The 15,472-nt window shown below is 46.0% G+C and overlaps 1 protein-coding gene across 4 annotated transcripts in view; it reads right to left on the bottom strand.

Annotated features, from left to right (window-relative positions):
- TIAM1 (TIAM Rac1 associated GEF 1) overlaps window positions 1–15,472 on the bottom strand; it is an 853,394-nt gene that overhangs the window by 303,870 nt on the left and 534,052 nt on the right. For all 4 annotated transcript variants that reach the window (XM_069636354.1, XM_069636351.1, XM_069636352.1 and 1 more), the window contains one exon: window positions 14,260–14,351. In XM_069636354.1, coding sequence (XP_069492455.1) covers window positions 14,260–14,351 — 92 coding nt within the window. The remainder of the gene's footprint in view (window positions 1–14,259; window positions 14,352–15,472) is intronic.

Below are 15,472 nucleotides of genomic sequence, written 5' to 3'. Positions count from 1 at the left end.
GTAACACAAGGATGTGCTATGTGAAAAGGCTAGCCTGTCATTACAAAAGGAACAGCAGCATTTTTATTCACAGTGGCAGAGGAAATGCAAAGGCCCCTTTCAGGTGGAAAGCAGGATTTTCAAACACTGACACCAAAATTATGTCAGGGAAAATACATGGTATATTGACAAAAAGTAATGTATATTATACTTAACATGCAAATGCCGGCAAACATTTGAAAAGGAAAGTCCACTTTGTTTCCAGGGGTTTCCATGAAAATGTTCCTGTAGGCCCGGAGCAGACCCTTTTGCTTGCTGTGGGGCAAACTTCAGAAAGGACTCTCCCACTGAAAGCCTTGCTGGCAGCGCAGCTCTTTACAACTTCAATAAAGTTTGGCTGGTAAGAGGTATTGAAAACTGACTTTCCCTAGACTTGGTGTCTCTGGGAGCTCATTTCTGTGTAGATTGAATGGCTCCAGTTGGTGCACGACTCAAAAGTGGGGAGGGGGAACTCTGTGTTGCCAAGGCCTCCCAAGTGTTTACGACCAACAGCTACCAACTTCAAACAACAAAGAGACCAATAAAAACCTCCGCTCACAGGCTGGCCCAGAGAGGCAAATGGCGCTGTGAACAGGAGGGCTCCAATTTACATTACCTAAAGATCTCCTATTAATTTAAAAGGATGATCATCATTTAGTCATTTTTCTCAGCAACCTTAAATCGTACTACCTTGATGGATGTGTCATTTTTTAGGTGATGTTGAAATAAAATTCATCCAGCTGCGACTTAGGCCAATCATTGTTGCGAGAACTCTTGCAGGAGACACCCCAATGTTGTAAAGATGATTGTGTCATCACTGGTATATAAAGTGTATTCACTAGGAGGAAAGGGAAAGAGCTGCTAAAATTACCATCAGAGAGCTGTCGAAATTTACCATCTGACAGCTGCAGGGAAACAGCAGAGAAGATTGCTGAAATTGCATCTGAGTGGAGCTCTCTATTACTGCGGATGCCTAAAAAAGCTGGCGGGCCCTATGGTGTAGAGTGGGGGGCCATCCTTGAGAGTGGAGTGACAAGACCCCTGCGCGGTCCTCCAAGAGGGTCCTGAAATGGAGCTGGCTTTTCTGGACTTTAAACAGATGCTTTCAATGTGTGTAGAATTGAGCCAATTGAAACCAAAGGTAGGGGAAAATCCTTAAATCCTTTCTCTTTATAGTGGGAGGGGGGCAAAACTGCATTGATCCATAACCTATTAAGTAAAAAAATATTAATTTAATGAATTCCCCTTGGTGGAACAACAGAGGGTGATTTTTGTTAAAATTCCAAATTAACATAGCTCCTTACCAGCGTATGCTGAAAACTGTAGTCTGTAATTTAACTGGGCAATTCTTCTGTTCAGCTTCCCCGATAAAGGCCTTTAAGTGGAGGGGGTCTGAAATCCAATATTCTGAAATCAACCCAATTTTTACCATCCAGATACCCCAACACAGGCTTTTAAGAGGAGGGAGTGGTTGAACGCCAAATTTCCTAAATCATCCTAATTTTTCTGTCCGATTTCTCCAATGCAGACCAAAGTCTGAAAACTCTAGTGCTAAATCACCCTGTGCTTATTTACTGCTAGCCTTATAAGCGCACAGAAATTGTACAGCATTGTAAATGTAAAGTGATGTTATTCAGCAACCAGTGTTGATGATCATTTATTTTGAGATTTGTGTAAAGTTATATATTGTGATTTAAGTTTCCACAACCAATTTGTGTGTGCTATCTAGGTAGAGAGAAGTTTGTGTTGTGCCACGGATAAAGTGTTATGTGACATTTTAGTGTGATTTTCTATCACCTATCCTCCAAATAAATAAAAATATATTCTCTGTACACCGGCCTGGTTCTTGGCTCATTGGTACCTCAGCGGGAGGGATCCCAGAGGTATGATGTGCATCAGAAATAGGGCTGAATAAAGAACCGACAATAAACCGTTTATTGTGTGACACCAGATTGGGGAGGGAAGGAAATCCCTGTGTGGAGGGTGGCCTCTCAAACCTTTACAGTACAACTGTCACAGACTGCTACCATGTGCAGAACAGAGTGGTCCACGAGGGATCAGTGACCAGCATCAGATTTGCTTTCAGATGAAATCCCTCTAAAGTCATGTTTTTTTGGAGACAGGGCAAACATGGTCTCTTAAAAATCCACCAGGACTGAATCAGTTGACGGATTTCCTTTCCTGCAACTAGAATGTGAGATCTAGAAGTATATCCTCAAAATGAAAACTAATGAGAAGAGAGATGCCGCCACCTGTGAAAAGAGGATGTTCAAAGTAGGTCATCCCCTCCAGGGGGTCTGAAAAGAGAAGAGGCCCAGATCTACCCAAAACAATTTCCTCAGTGGGGTACTGTGGTCCAGAACCCTGCCCACAGATAGAGTAGTAGAGGGAGGGTATATTTGCAGTTTCAACGATCCCTTAAAAGGATGCCCAGCCACCACCAGGCAGATCTGAGCATTGCTGGCACCCATTGGTGGAGAAGAAAAAAAGCAACATCTGATGGAGAAGAGTGCCAGATACAGGATCAGAGGAAGGAGGATGTGCGGGCAAAAGGGAGTTGGGACTGTAAGCAGCCCAGGGAGATCCAGACGGGGCGCGCTGCATGGGAAGAAGTAACCGTGCAAGGCGCAGGTGAGGCACTGAGGGCCCTTTGGAAGAAGGCTTTCTGCATGCATGTATGTATGAAGGCATGGATGCACTCCTTGTCCTGTCTCAAAAGTGTAGAGGCACTCTGCAGGCGACCAAAAGTAGATGAACCTAAAATGAGGCTGCACCCGCCTTGTATGTCTCCAACATTTGGAATATTAAAACTGGAAATGCCTACACCGGTAGCGAAGCAACACATATCAGTGCAAGTAATAACGCTTTGTAACCAAAGAAACATAACCAAAAAGGGGCAGCTTTCACACTGAAGAGCACCGTCTCGTCTAGAGGTCTCTAGTAATCATGCATGGGTCCTACCATCATGTACCCGTTTGTATTACTTGTTTTATGTCTAGGGCACTACACTTCCTATTAAACCAAATCGAGTACACAAATAGACCTTGAGTAAGTAATGTACGTGGGTCAAGCGCTCCGTCACCTCAGAAAGGTTTCTTGGCGCTAGAGAGATGAAGTAGCAGTCAGGATGACGAATAAAATGTAGTCGCCCCTTCCCCCGTTAGGAAACAACCCCCCCCCCCCCCGCATCCCTTTCCCGAAGACCAGCTGGCTACTGATATCCCCACAGCGCCAGCGGAAGTGTGGGCCCCACAGTCAGAGAAGCCTCTCCCGCCAGTTCCGGGACGATTTGTCGAGGTGCCAGAAGTTACTGTTGATTGAGCGCAGCGGGCAATACTTCTGTACCTTATACACACTGGATGAGACCATTGCAGTGTTTTATGCCCTGGGGTGCAGGGCTGGAGGGATATTGCCCCCTCCCTCCCTCCCTCCGCCACACACCGTCAAGCACTGGTAGAGCTTCGCCCCCCCCCTCCTCTAGTAGGTTCACACCATGTCGTTTTTGTTGTGAGCGCCCATCAGTTGTGTACAGTAATTCAGCAGTGTGCTGTAGCCAGCGGGCGATTCCAGTGCGCTCTTTACAGATCAGGAAAGGTGGGGTGGATGGGAACAAGATTACACAAGAACTCGCCGAGCAGCTCAGGCAAAGAAAAACACACGTTTATATTCCGCCCGGCACGAAGTCACAAAGCATTCAGGCTGAGAATACAGCGAGGGGCATCTACTCCTGGCAGAGTAACCAACAGGCCCGCTGCCTACTTACCCTGCCACGCACATTACACGTTTAAACACACGCACAGACACTTGTGTGACCACACAAAGGATGTTTACACAGTGAAAGACCTCGCGCGATGGTAACTACTAGGCCAGTCTGCGCAGCAAGAAAGACCAACAAAACACAAGTGGAACAGCCATACCAATAATACACCTAAAACCAGCGCGAGCCACCGTCCTATCAAATACAACCGGCCATGTTCACAGGAAGCACGTGTGGTCCATTACTACTGTGGACCCAAAGGACCTGGGTTACAATCCAGGCTACTCCATTTAATTGGAAATAGTTTCACCCTGGGAACATGCTAAGTACACTGAGCACAAGTGGTAAACACCTCGGGGAGGTTGAGTTATGGGTGTTGACTCATACAGGGGTCCAAGTTCACCACCCACCCCCCTCCCCGCCGTCATCCAAGAAGGGACCGTATCCCATTACCTGCATGTTTTATGGACCACCCCAAACCCATATGGCAGAAAACTGGCAGAGAAATCGGACGATTTTTAATTTGCCACCACGATACCAACGAATCCAAAGCCTCTGCTCATGCCTGCTATGAAATAGCCATCCAGGAGATTCGTAAAAAAGTTGAAAAAAAAACATACGATTAGTGGACCTCTGTTAGCACCGAAGAGCCAATCGCCGGTTTATTCAGAGCACAGCAATTCTAACATAGATCCGTGTTCACCTACCGCCTGTAACCGCTGGAAGAGCTCCCCTTGCCCGCTGCGTTCCAAGCACTGGCCCCGGGCGCTGTCCTACTCCCAATTGCCTGGCGACCAGGGGAAGCCTGGGCTGCCGGGCAGGAAGTGGGGGGCAGGCTTTTCCTTCCTCGGTTGTCAGATAGCCCACTAGTGGCAGCTGCCCAGCCTCACGACTTACTAGACAGTTTCCCAACCAAAACAACGCTACTAGGTACCCCCAAGCAAGGGGCCCTCCACACCCTCAGCCAAAACAAAGCTACTATGTACCCCCAACAAGGGGCCCTCCACACCCTCAGCCAAAAAACGCTACTAGGTACCCCCAGCAAGGGGCCCTCCACACCCTCAGCCAAAACAAAGCTACTAGGTACCCCCAGCAAGGGGCCCTCCACACCCTCAGCCAAAACAATGCTGCTAGGTACCCCCAGCAAGGGGTCTCCACACCGTCAGCCAAAACAACGCTACTAGGTACCCTCACACCAAGTGGCCCTCCACACCCGTAGCAAGGGGCCCTCCACGCCCTCAGCCAAAAAAACGCTACTCGGTACCCTCCACACCCCCAGCAAGGGGCCCTCCACATCCTCAGCCAAAACAATGCTACTAGGTACCCCAGCAAATGGTCTCCACACCGTCAGCCAAAACAACGCTACTAGGTACCCTCACAGCAAGTGGCCCTCCACACCCCCAGCAAGCGGCCCTCCACACCCTCAGCCAAATAAACGCTACTAGGTACCCTCACAGCAAGTGGCCCTCCACACCCCCAGCAAGGGGCCCTCCACACCGTCAGCCAAAACAATGCTACTAGGTACCCTCACAGCAAGTGGCCCTCCACACCCCCAGCAAGTGGCCCTCCACACCCTCAGACAAAACGCTACTAGGTACCCCCAGCAAGGGGCCCTCCACACCCTCAGCCAAAACAAAGCTACTAGGTACCCCCAGCAAGGGGCCCTCCACACCCTCAGGAAAAATCTACCTCTTCAACTTCGCGAGGAGCCTTCCTACCACCCGTTAAAAAAAAAAAAAGACTCACTTGTCCAACTGACCTTCTGTCATCTACTCTTCACGGATCTTGTCTGTACCTACTAGCTATCCAAATCGTTTGCGTGCCTGCGTGTGTAACAGAGCCTAGATGCCCATGGCTTTTGTGTGCTATAAATGCAAAACTAAAATACACTTCTGTGCTAATGCCAGTCCATTTGACACAAACATAAGGAATTGCTCTTAAGTGGCCCTTTGTCGGTAGGCCGCAGCAGACAATGCGAGGTGGGTCACAGTGGGCAAGAGGCCGCTCTGCAGTTAGGCGCACTTTTGCAGCATTGCCCCGGGGCGCTTTTTGGCCCCAGCAGGTCAGCCTGGTTGGGTCTTCTGTCAAATACTGGACTTAAGTCCCAATGCCATCCAACATGTCGTATAAAAAAGGACTGTACAGAACCTGTACAACTAACAGATTTACTGTTTTGTGGTTAAAAAAAGAAATCCATCAAATGGAAAGGAGCACACACAACAAACATATGATGTAAAACCGAAAAGTAAAAAACAAAGCGTGATTGGTACTACGCCCCCCAATACTACTCAATTTTCCCAGTTCTGGGCTTTTATTTTAAAACCACCAGTCTCCAGTGCTTTAATCCAATTGAAAATAAACTAGATTGCAACTCCCCGATTACATTAGTTCACTTAAAGAAAGAGCCCTGACGTGGGGAAACCAAACGCTCTAACAAGCGTCCCTTTGATGTGACTGATCTGTGCTTCGGTGTAATCCGCTTCACAAGGCTTATAAAAATGCACCCTGTTCCGATAAAAAAATAATGCCACAGCCAGAGTGCTTTATACTGATAAGGGGCATCGCATGCCAATGCATTATGCTAATTGGCAGATTATATTTGGAGCCCGTGGGACACGCGACAGATCTACATTCTGGCATATGGTTAATTTATACACCCAGGGTAAAGAACACTGTGAAATTGATGGTGTAGCGGAAACGTCCTGGAGTGAGCATGTGTCCGTCATATGAATCCCCGAATGGGAGTCGATAGATGCTACTTAGAATGGGGACTAGTACACTTTGATTGTAAGAATTCAATCCTCACAGGCACCTGGCCCAGATGGCTACCAAATGTGCTTCTGAAGTACTCGGCACACAACTGGGCGAGCCAGCTACAAACTGATTTTAAAAATGTGGCCTCTATGGGGATCGTCCCAGATAGCTGGAAAAGGGCCATATTATGTTGTGTAAGGGTTTTTGTAAACTAAATATGCAACAATAAAAAAAGGGCCATATTAGTGCCCGTTTTTAAGAAAAGGTGGAAGAAGCGATCCAAGAAACTATAGACTTTTGGCATCAACTGACTCAATGATACATTTTTATGCCACCTATCTTAAATAAATTAAATGTCTGGGTTGAAACAAGGGGACTTTTATGTAAACAGCAAACATGATTCATGAAAGGTAGGGGGACTGTACTCAATCTCTGTACCTATTGTACGTGATGAGATCTAGTTTGTCAACTAAAGGTTCTGGGCTATATATAGGTTTCGTCAACTCTACCAAAGCCTTCGACACAATGATATATAGTCGTTTATGGGATACATTGATTCATTGGGGCAGTGATCCATCAATTAGTGTCATGATCAGACAACTCTAGCAGGACACTGAGTGACTAAGATTAGATGTGGAAGGGTGGCTGTCTCCTAATGTCATTAGGAATCAAGGAGTAAAGCAGGGCTGCGCGTTGGCACCCTTATTATACCGCTTATATGTTGCCGATATGGGAAGGATATTGGATATGATTAGTAATTTCCCTCCCCGGACTCTCGCTGCCCTGGCTTTCCTACGCAGATGATACCATCTTGCTGGATAGGACGCCCACTGCTTACAGCCAAGTATAGATGCCCTGGCAGTATTCTAAAGAAAACAGGTCATCTATGAATCCCTCCAAGGCAAGGATACTTGCGGTGGGAGAAAGAGCTAAAAATCCTAGAAGATTTGTATGAAAAATAGATGACAATGTTATTGAAATTGTTCAGGATTATTTCTACTTGAGTGTCCGGATCAATTTTAAATAGTCTATTTCTGCACTTCAGAATTGTATTGTACCCTGAGTGGAAAAGAAGGCTTGTATACTAAAGCCCTTTATATCTGCAAGAAGGGGATTGTTAGGCAGGATTGCGTGCAGTGTCCTTTGGAAGACTGCAGCAACCCTGACCTCCTGGCTATAGGAACCCAACCTTTGGTATAAGGGTATAAGTCTGTACTAGACAGGTTGGTAGTATGACTGAGCAGCAATGCTCATCTCAAGAGGGGGGTCAATGTGAGCAGCAGGATTGTAACAGTTCCACAGAGACAGCTATTCAAATAAACACTTACACTCAAGGCTTCTTGATTAAACAATTGATAATTTAACAGTCCGTTGTATAAGCCTTTTTCAGAAGGGAGCAAAACATGTAAATTATAATATACTTTTTTTTTTTATTTTTTAATTGATTCAGCTGTAAAAAACAACTTTTTCAATATACAAGTAATATTTAGTACAGTCATCAAACAAAAGACCATAACAATAAACTTAAACAGTTAGGTTACAACTTACAAAATTTAAAACAGTAAATAAGGAACCCCATACATTATGGTCAAAAAGAAAAAGGCAGAGAACAAAGAACAAAGAAATAAAAGATAAAACAGCAGGATAAGCCATAGCGGCCATCTAAGGATGATTGACGGTCTCCAAATTTAACGCTTGAATGAAATTCGTTAATGCAATCTGTAAGGGGTATTGATTGGCACAAAGCAAAAATGACCACCGCAACTCCTGAGCTACCGCTGCCATAGACGACAGCAGGTGCTTAAAATGCTTTGATCTCAAGACGGCTAACTGTGGGCAATAACAGACTAAGTGTTCAAGAGATTCAATAGTATTGCTTTGCATGCAAAAACGACAAACAATTAACGTGGCAGATCTTAATTTCCTACGTACCTGGACCTGATAAGTTGGCCATAGATCAAAGCGGGCCCTTAAATACCCTGCTCTTAATTTGGGTGAGGGAAATTTTAATAAGTATGGTTCAGGGCATTTCATCAATTTTGGCCAAAAACGAAATTTACAAGGTTGACAGTAGGTTTTACATTTGTCAATGGTGTTCAACCAGTCAAGGTTATAAAATAGTTTTTTGGACCTTGCCGGGTTGTTTATGAGATTGAGGATGGAAATATTTGCTGATGCTAGGGCTTCTAGACAAAAGTTTGTCCATGAGTTTGTGAAATTCTTCTCTGCTGTCAGCATGTATTCAGCAATTACCTTTAATAGGTAGGTGTTATGATTTGCCATAAGGCATTTGCGGAATAACATGCAACATCGCCAGGTGTAGATTGCGCACAAGGAGGTCAAGCCCAGTTCATACCGCAACCACGTACTCGGCACGCACTGGGGGAGAGATAATACAGACCTCCAGTACTTTCCTTCAAGCCTCCCAAGGAATTGCATATTGCAGTTCAATAGGGTTTCTGCCCCATATAATATCGCTGGTATAGCTTTCATAGACCAGAAAATTAGGGCAGGTTGAATGGTGAATTTTCCAAATTTAAACAAGATGATTTTGGATTGCGAGATTGCAGTATTTAGTTTGGCATCCATTCGTTCTATTTGACTATTAGGTTTAACTTCACCACTAAATTCAATTCCCAAATAAGTGTAATTTTTTACTATTGTAATAGGGGAATTGTTGATCGACCATGTCAGGTTATATTTATGTAGCCGCTTTGCCTTATATACAACAATCTGAGTTTTATTTAAATTAACTACTAGCTCATTCGCAGTAAGATATCGATTAAATGCATCGATTAAGTTCTGCAGACCCACTAGGGTCTTAGAAATGAGTACAATATCATCTGCATAATTTAGATTAGTAATTTTATGTCCTTTCAAAGACGGCGCATCAGAGAAAGTCTGTTGCAGAATTGGGGTTAGATCATGAATAAAGTAATTAAAGATTGCCGCGGCTAGCAAACAACCTTGTTTTAGCCCACGGTCTGTGTTAATTGGGGCAGATAGAAGACCGTCTAGGGTGAGTCTCACCCGGATCGTGGTTGCTGTGTGGAACGCATGGATGATATCATGCAGGGACGGTGGACATTTGTCCCTTGCAAGTTTTGCCATCAGCAGGGTTCGTGAAACCGAGTCGAAAGCTGCATGCAAGTCAATAAAAGCGAAATAGATGGCTTGATTCTGCTCCTGGCAATGGGCTTTGAGTGCATTTAGGATCAACAAGTTCGCACAAGTACCCAGCCCGGCCACGAATCCTGTTTGGTGAGGGTCACGTTTGGCACAGGAATCGGTCCAATGATTAAATTCAGATAACACCAATTTTGCAAAGAGTTTCCCCGGGGCATCTAAGAGGGGTATTGGCCGGTAGTTGCATGGATTAGAGCGGTCGCCTTTCTTATAGATTGGTACGATGACAGAGCACAACCAAGAACTTGGTAGGGCATGGTGAATCAACATTTCACTAAAAATGGCATGTAGATTTTTGGCCCATAGCTCAGGATTTTCCTTCAAAATGACATTATGGAGGCCATCTGGCCCAGCGGCTCTAGATGAATTTAGATTTACAATCAAATCTTTAAGTAAAGATTGGGAGCACCTTATATTCCACTGCGATTTAGATTGAGTCTTATAGACATGTTGTCGATAGTCTGGATCAAGGTATAAACCAGTGAAATGTGCTATCCATGCCCCCTCCGATACCGCACCAGTTTGAGCATATGCTTGTGTTAGATTGAGATTTGTGTTAAGAAGACGCCATGTTTCGGCCGAATTCTTAGAAAGAATCGATCTAAACATTGTTTCGCTGTCTTTTTGATATAGATGCGCGCGCCAAGCCCGGAGCCAGTTCTGATACCTACACCTGATGGCTCCGACTATGGTGTGACTATTAGGGGGATTTGCTCTCAGAATGAGTCTTTTTTCTTTACGAAATTCGGCCTTACGTTCTTTAAGTGCTTGGTCAAACTGATGTTTGTGTTTCCATGTATTCGGATTGACCACTATGGTGTTACAAAAAGGTTTTAAGAACTCAGTGTATTCAATCAGCTGCTGTGGGTGATCAATACCACAAATTGCATTCGAGAATTGCATTAAAGACTGCTTAGACCATTTCAAACGTTTTTTTGCATTATTAATGGTTAGATTTTGTGACAACCATTGGTTTTTTGGTTGTTCACCGAAGCAGTTCAGTTTTAATGACAGCAGATGGTGGTCACTATATACTTCAAAACACACTCTGTTTCTCTAAATCAGATGATACACATTGGGGATGGCACAGAGGCACTTCCTACATCCTCAGGTGACTTAAATACCTAGGACACTGTGGACATTGAATCATTGGTACATTTAGAGCAATACTGAGTTTGGTGCAAAGGTTAGACATAGGAATAAAACAAAATAATTCATAAACAGGTAAGTAGTTTTTAAAACCTTCAAATGCACAGCAATTTTAACCCTTTCATGGGGGAAAGGTAAAGGCACAGAGTGAGAGGTAAGAGGAGTCTCTCAGGGAGCCAGGACAACCAATGTTAGTTGAGCAAAGTCTAGAGGAACTGAAGATCTTCTTTGCAGGCAAGTAAAAGTCTTACACAATGTTTTTAATTTTTTTGTTGTTGTAGAAATAAGATTCACTGGAAGGGCCACAATCTGGGAGGCTTGTGAGGGGCAGAGCTGCAAGCAACTTTGCAAGGTTAACCAAGACAAGCCTCAACCGAGAGCAAGTAAGGCTACACAACAAGAGGTAAGTCCTCTTCGGTTTACAGTAACTTTGGTTAGAAGAAATTGTTCCAGCTGGCTTCTGTTCCGGTACAGCTCTGCAAATCCTGGTGTTCCTGGGCCTCAGTCATGGGGACAAGAGGGAGGACGTCTGGGGACTCCTGCACTGCAATGGGAGGTCAGCGGCAGCAATGGGCACTCTATAATTCAGCGGCACTTCGCGGTTTGAGCTCCTCGCATCTGACAGCAAATCGCAACACTGCGGTTCTCAGATACCACTTCAGACTTTCCTCGCATCTGGGGTCCAGCACTCTGTTGACGTGGCACAGGCTTGGTCAGTTGTGCTTCAGGGAAGTCTGTGGGATCTTCGTGTTGCTCGGGCCCGACTTAAAAGCGATCCACTCGATTTAGTGTTCCTCTCCCTGGCACTTCGGTTCCAGCAGCAGAAGTACAGCCAGCTCTGAGAGGATGTACAAACAAGGTCACTTTGGGGTTGATTGGTCCCACTAACCCAAGGGGAGAAGTCATCCTTGCAGGGTTTCTCTAGTTGAGACGAATTTGGAGCTTCAGCACAGCAGCAGGGCTTCACCAGGCAAACCAACAGTCCAGGAGTTGCAGCGGGCATCTCTTCCAAGTTCTTCTTCGGATTCCTTCATCCATCTGCCTTCCAAGCTAAAAAGCCTAGCCTTTTATGCAGGTTTCTCTCATTCATTCCAGCCTAGCTGTCAATCACACAGCAAGGTGGCTGTCCTCCAAGGACAGCCAGCCAATCACCTTTGGGTGCATTCCTGTAACCAAGGGGATTAACCACAGGGAGTTTCGGGCACCTCCCTCACTTCCTGCCCCTGCCAGACATACTGGAGCCAGAGGCGAGCTTCACTCGTGAATCCCGTCAAAGGCAAAATGAACAAAGGGACCAAAACTGGTTTGGCGCGCAAAGTAAATCTCAGGAAGGACCTTTCCCACCAGAAATGGCAAAAAAAGAAGCCCAGACCATTTGGACAAAATGGGCAGCCATGGGTGCCTTGCTGCAGCTGCAAACGCAGCCTACGCTAAAAAACACATAATAGTAGTAAAAAGTAAACCACTGCCACCAGCCATTAATTGTAGAAAGCGTAACATAAGCATGTTACATGAGAAACTAGACAAAGGGGCTACCAAGTAACCCCTCCAGAACCCTATGGTAAGAAAGCGTGCTGGGTCTAAAAAGTCAATTTCACTTTACTGCTCTTGAAAACACTAGTTTCACCCAGAGAAGGTATTTAAACCTTTGGAAAATCTAAGAGACGTCCCTGTGTCACTGCACTGAAGGTGCTGTGGGTCACAATGCAAATATGATGCCCATGTGCCTATGGAGTTTGTCAGACTCCAAAGTCAAACGAAACACAGAGTCCAACTCACAGTAAAAATACATGAGTGGGAAAAAGAGTCGGTCTCTCTAGGTTAGAAATTAAAAGTCCTAAAGTCCAGCAAAAGAGCGGGGGGTGTCGCGGGGGTCTCTAAGGTAGAGAGGAACTAGCACATTTCTGAGAATTCTCCCCAACACGGATGATCTCTCGAGGTTTTTTTTAACCCTCTAAAAAACTAGTGTGATACCTAGCCTTTTGTATGGAATGGAGGTATTTGCTGAAAATGAAGTGCTTTGGCTCCAGCAAATGGAGAGCAAGATTTGGAAGTGTACTATCAGCCTATCACAAAGTGTACTATCTGAGGCGATCTGCTGTGAGCTTGGGCATACCACTAGCAAAGCAAATTCACTAGTTGGAGACTTTTCTCCATGTTGAATGAGAGAGGGAAATCTGGGGGGGGGGGTGTACACGTGTTTTACATTGGATTGATTTTAAAATGGAATTCCCTTTTAATCTAGTTCTAATGTTATGAAATGTAAAGCTATACAATGGGATAGAGGGAATTACTGGAGAAATTAGCCCTGAAATCCAAATATGCAGCAGATTCAAGTCAATGGTTTCCGGTTCCCAACCATGCTCTTATATACGCAGTCTTCCCCTCTTAGACGCTTAATTTTGAGGCTTGAGTTCAATATATTGGAGACCGTTATAAATGTTAAGCGCATGAAAAAAATATACCATAGGGAGATTGTAGGTGTAGATTTTCTGATATGATAGAAGAGACCCCCAGACACCTTTGGACTGGTTGCCATAAACTACAGGGAATCTATGTTGGAGCATAAGAAACATTCACTGGCAATATTGGATCAATTTGCTCTGATCAATTTTGGAGTACTATCTACTTGGGGGAATCTTTAGTAATGTCCGCTGCAGCAGATTTTCCCTGGAAAGAATTTGAAAAACGTGTATGTAGTTTTGTATAAGGTTTGAATATAATCTCTTTTACAATGATTATTATTGTATTTCGGGTTACTGGACTTGATGAATTGTATGTCAATAATAATGATGCACAATAAAAAAAATGCACCCTGCTCCGATAAAATGCACCATCTCCAGCCTCGACACTGAAAAACATGGATAATGCTATTACAAATAAGTGAGGATGGAAGTCACACCAGCCAAATTGAGAAAGGGTGGAGTGACCTTCTCTGAGCAGGGCTGCCTTTCAGATGCTGCCGTCAACCAGTGTCGAGTGCTCGCTATATAATGAATGTAGCGCCTAACACGAGCAGAGCCTGCGTCCGTGGAGAGTGCTGCTCCCCGCGTATCGAGCAGTCAGTCTGGGTAACCATCCCTTCAAAGGACAGTGCAGTGCGGGTCCTGGAGGACAATGCTCAGCGACACGGCTCGCGTCACGTGACGAGCCTCACAAGACACGCTAGGCTTCATGACAACATACACCACCACCACTACCCCCTCCTTGTTTTGCAATAGTTCAGTGGAAAGAAAACACACTGTTTAAGAGCAGGTATCACTCGAGCACTGTAACTGCCGGTAATAGCGGCGAGAAGCATTCAATACCAAGCGTTCGGGAGACACCATTGTACAGAGAAACACACAGCTCAAGGGGGGCACTTTTTAGGGCGCCTGAGTGCCAGAGGGGCTCACCTTGTTTATTTTGTCGAGCTCATCAGACGGGTCCAGCTGCACGTCGACCTCCTCCGGCGTGGCTTCGGGGCTGGCGTCGGCTTCGGCGTAAACTGCATTCCCAGTCCGGTGTTGGCAGCGGGAGGAGATAAGGGGGGAGAGAGACGAGGCAGTGAGATATTGGGGAGTCGCAGGCGGAACGCGCGGGGAGGACAGGTAGGGAGAGGGCGTTCCTCCTGTGCGGAGCAGGAGCATGCATTCCTGCGAGCCCCGTGAGCGCGTTTCCATGCAGACGGGACACGCGCCCTAGCTGTTCTCCCACTGTATTATTCATCGGGCGCGCACCACGGTGGCTGCAGGCGGGCACTGCCGCCGGTGCACTCACTGCACGCCAGTCAGCAGCTCGGCACACGCTGCAGAGCGCCCACGGCCAGGATCCCCCCCCCCCCACCCCGCTGCTGGCAGCCGCGTGTTCCAACATGAGTCTCCCCTTCAAGCTGTCCCAAACCCCACCCCATACGCCCCTCCTAGATTCCAATTGGAAAGCGTGCGGTAAAAGTCTATGCATTGCACCGAGGCCTGCAGCTGGTCAGAAACTTCAGGTCATTGCCATTTTCAGGAGACATGCAATACTTCGACCCAAGGATGACACAGCATCTGCCGGGGCAATGGCACCACAAGAGAATAGCATCATCCTATTTTATATCGCGCTTCATGGCACATTCCGGCTCGTGCTTCCAGGCACTATAATAAAAGCTGTTGGGAAATTTTTAAAGGCACTCCTATTATTTACCAAGGGAGGATGAAAGGTTGAGTTCAGCCTGCCAGGATTGGATCTTACACAGCGTAGGGTAAGAGATGTCGGAGGCGCGCTCATAACTCTTGAGCTATCTGGCCAGCCAGGACTGTTGCACACGTTAAATATATTGAAATGGGTCTCTTTACCCGCAAAACGCAGTACTGCCCAATATTAATAGTTGTACAAAACGAATCGTGCAATGAGGACCCATGTCGCAGGGAATACCTTACCTAGCTACAGGGACCCGAAGGAAGTCCCTACATGGCAACAGCGGTTCAAGGTAACATCAGCTGGCTTTTCCTTAACAAGAGAGCACCGTTTAGGGTGCCTACAACATGAGGTTTTGCCTAGTCACATCCAAAGTCCTCCAGCCACCTCATCACCTGAGGTCACAAGCCTCCGGCAACCTACTCACCCAACCAGGGGCGTTGCTAG

Source organism: Ambystoma mexicanum, chromosome 7p, assembly GCF_040938575.1.
Source record: "Ambystoma mexicanum isolate Mex_15411 chromosome 7p, UKY_AmexF1_1, whole genome shotgun sequence".
In the NCBI taxonomy this organism is placed as follows: Eukaryota; Metazoa; Chordata; class Amphibia; order Caudata; family Ambystomatidae; genus Ambystoma; species Ambystoma mexicanum.
The sequence above is the reverse complement of the archived record's forward strand: the minus strand, read 5'-3'. Positions and strand labels throughout refer to the sequence as shown.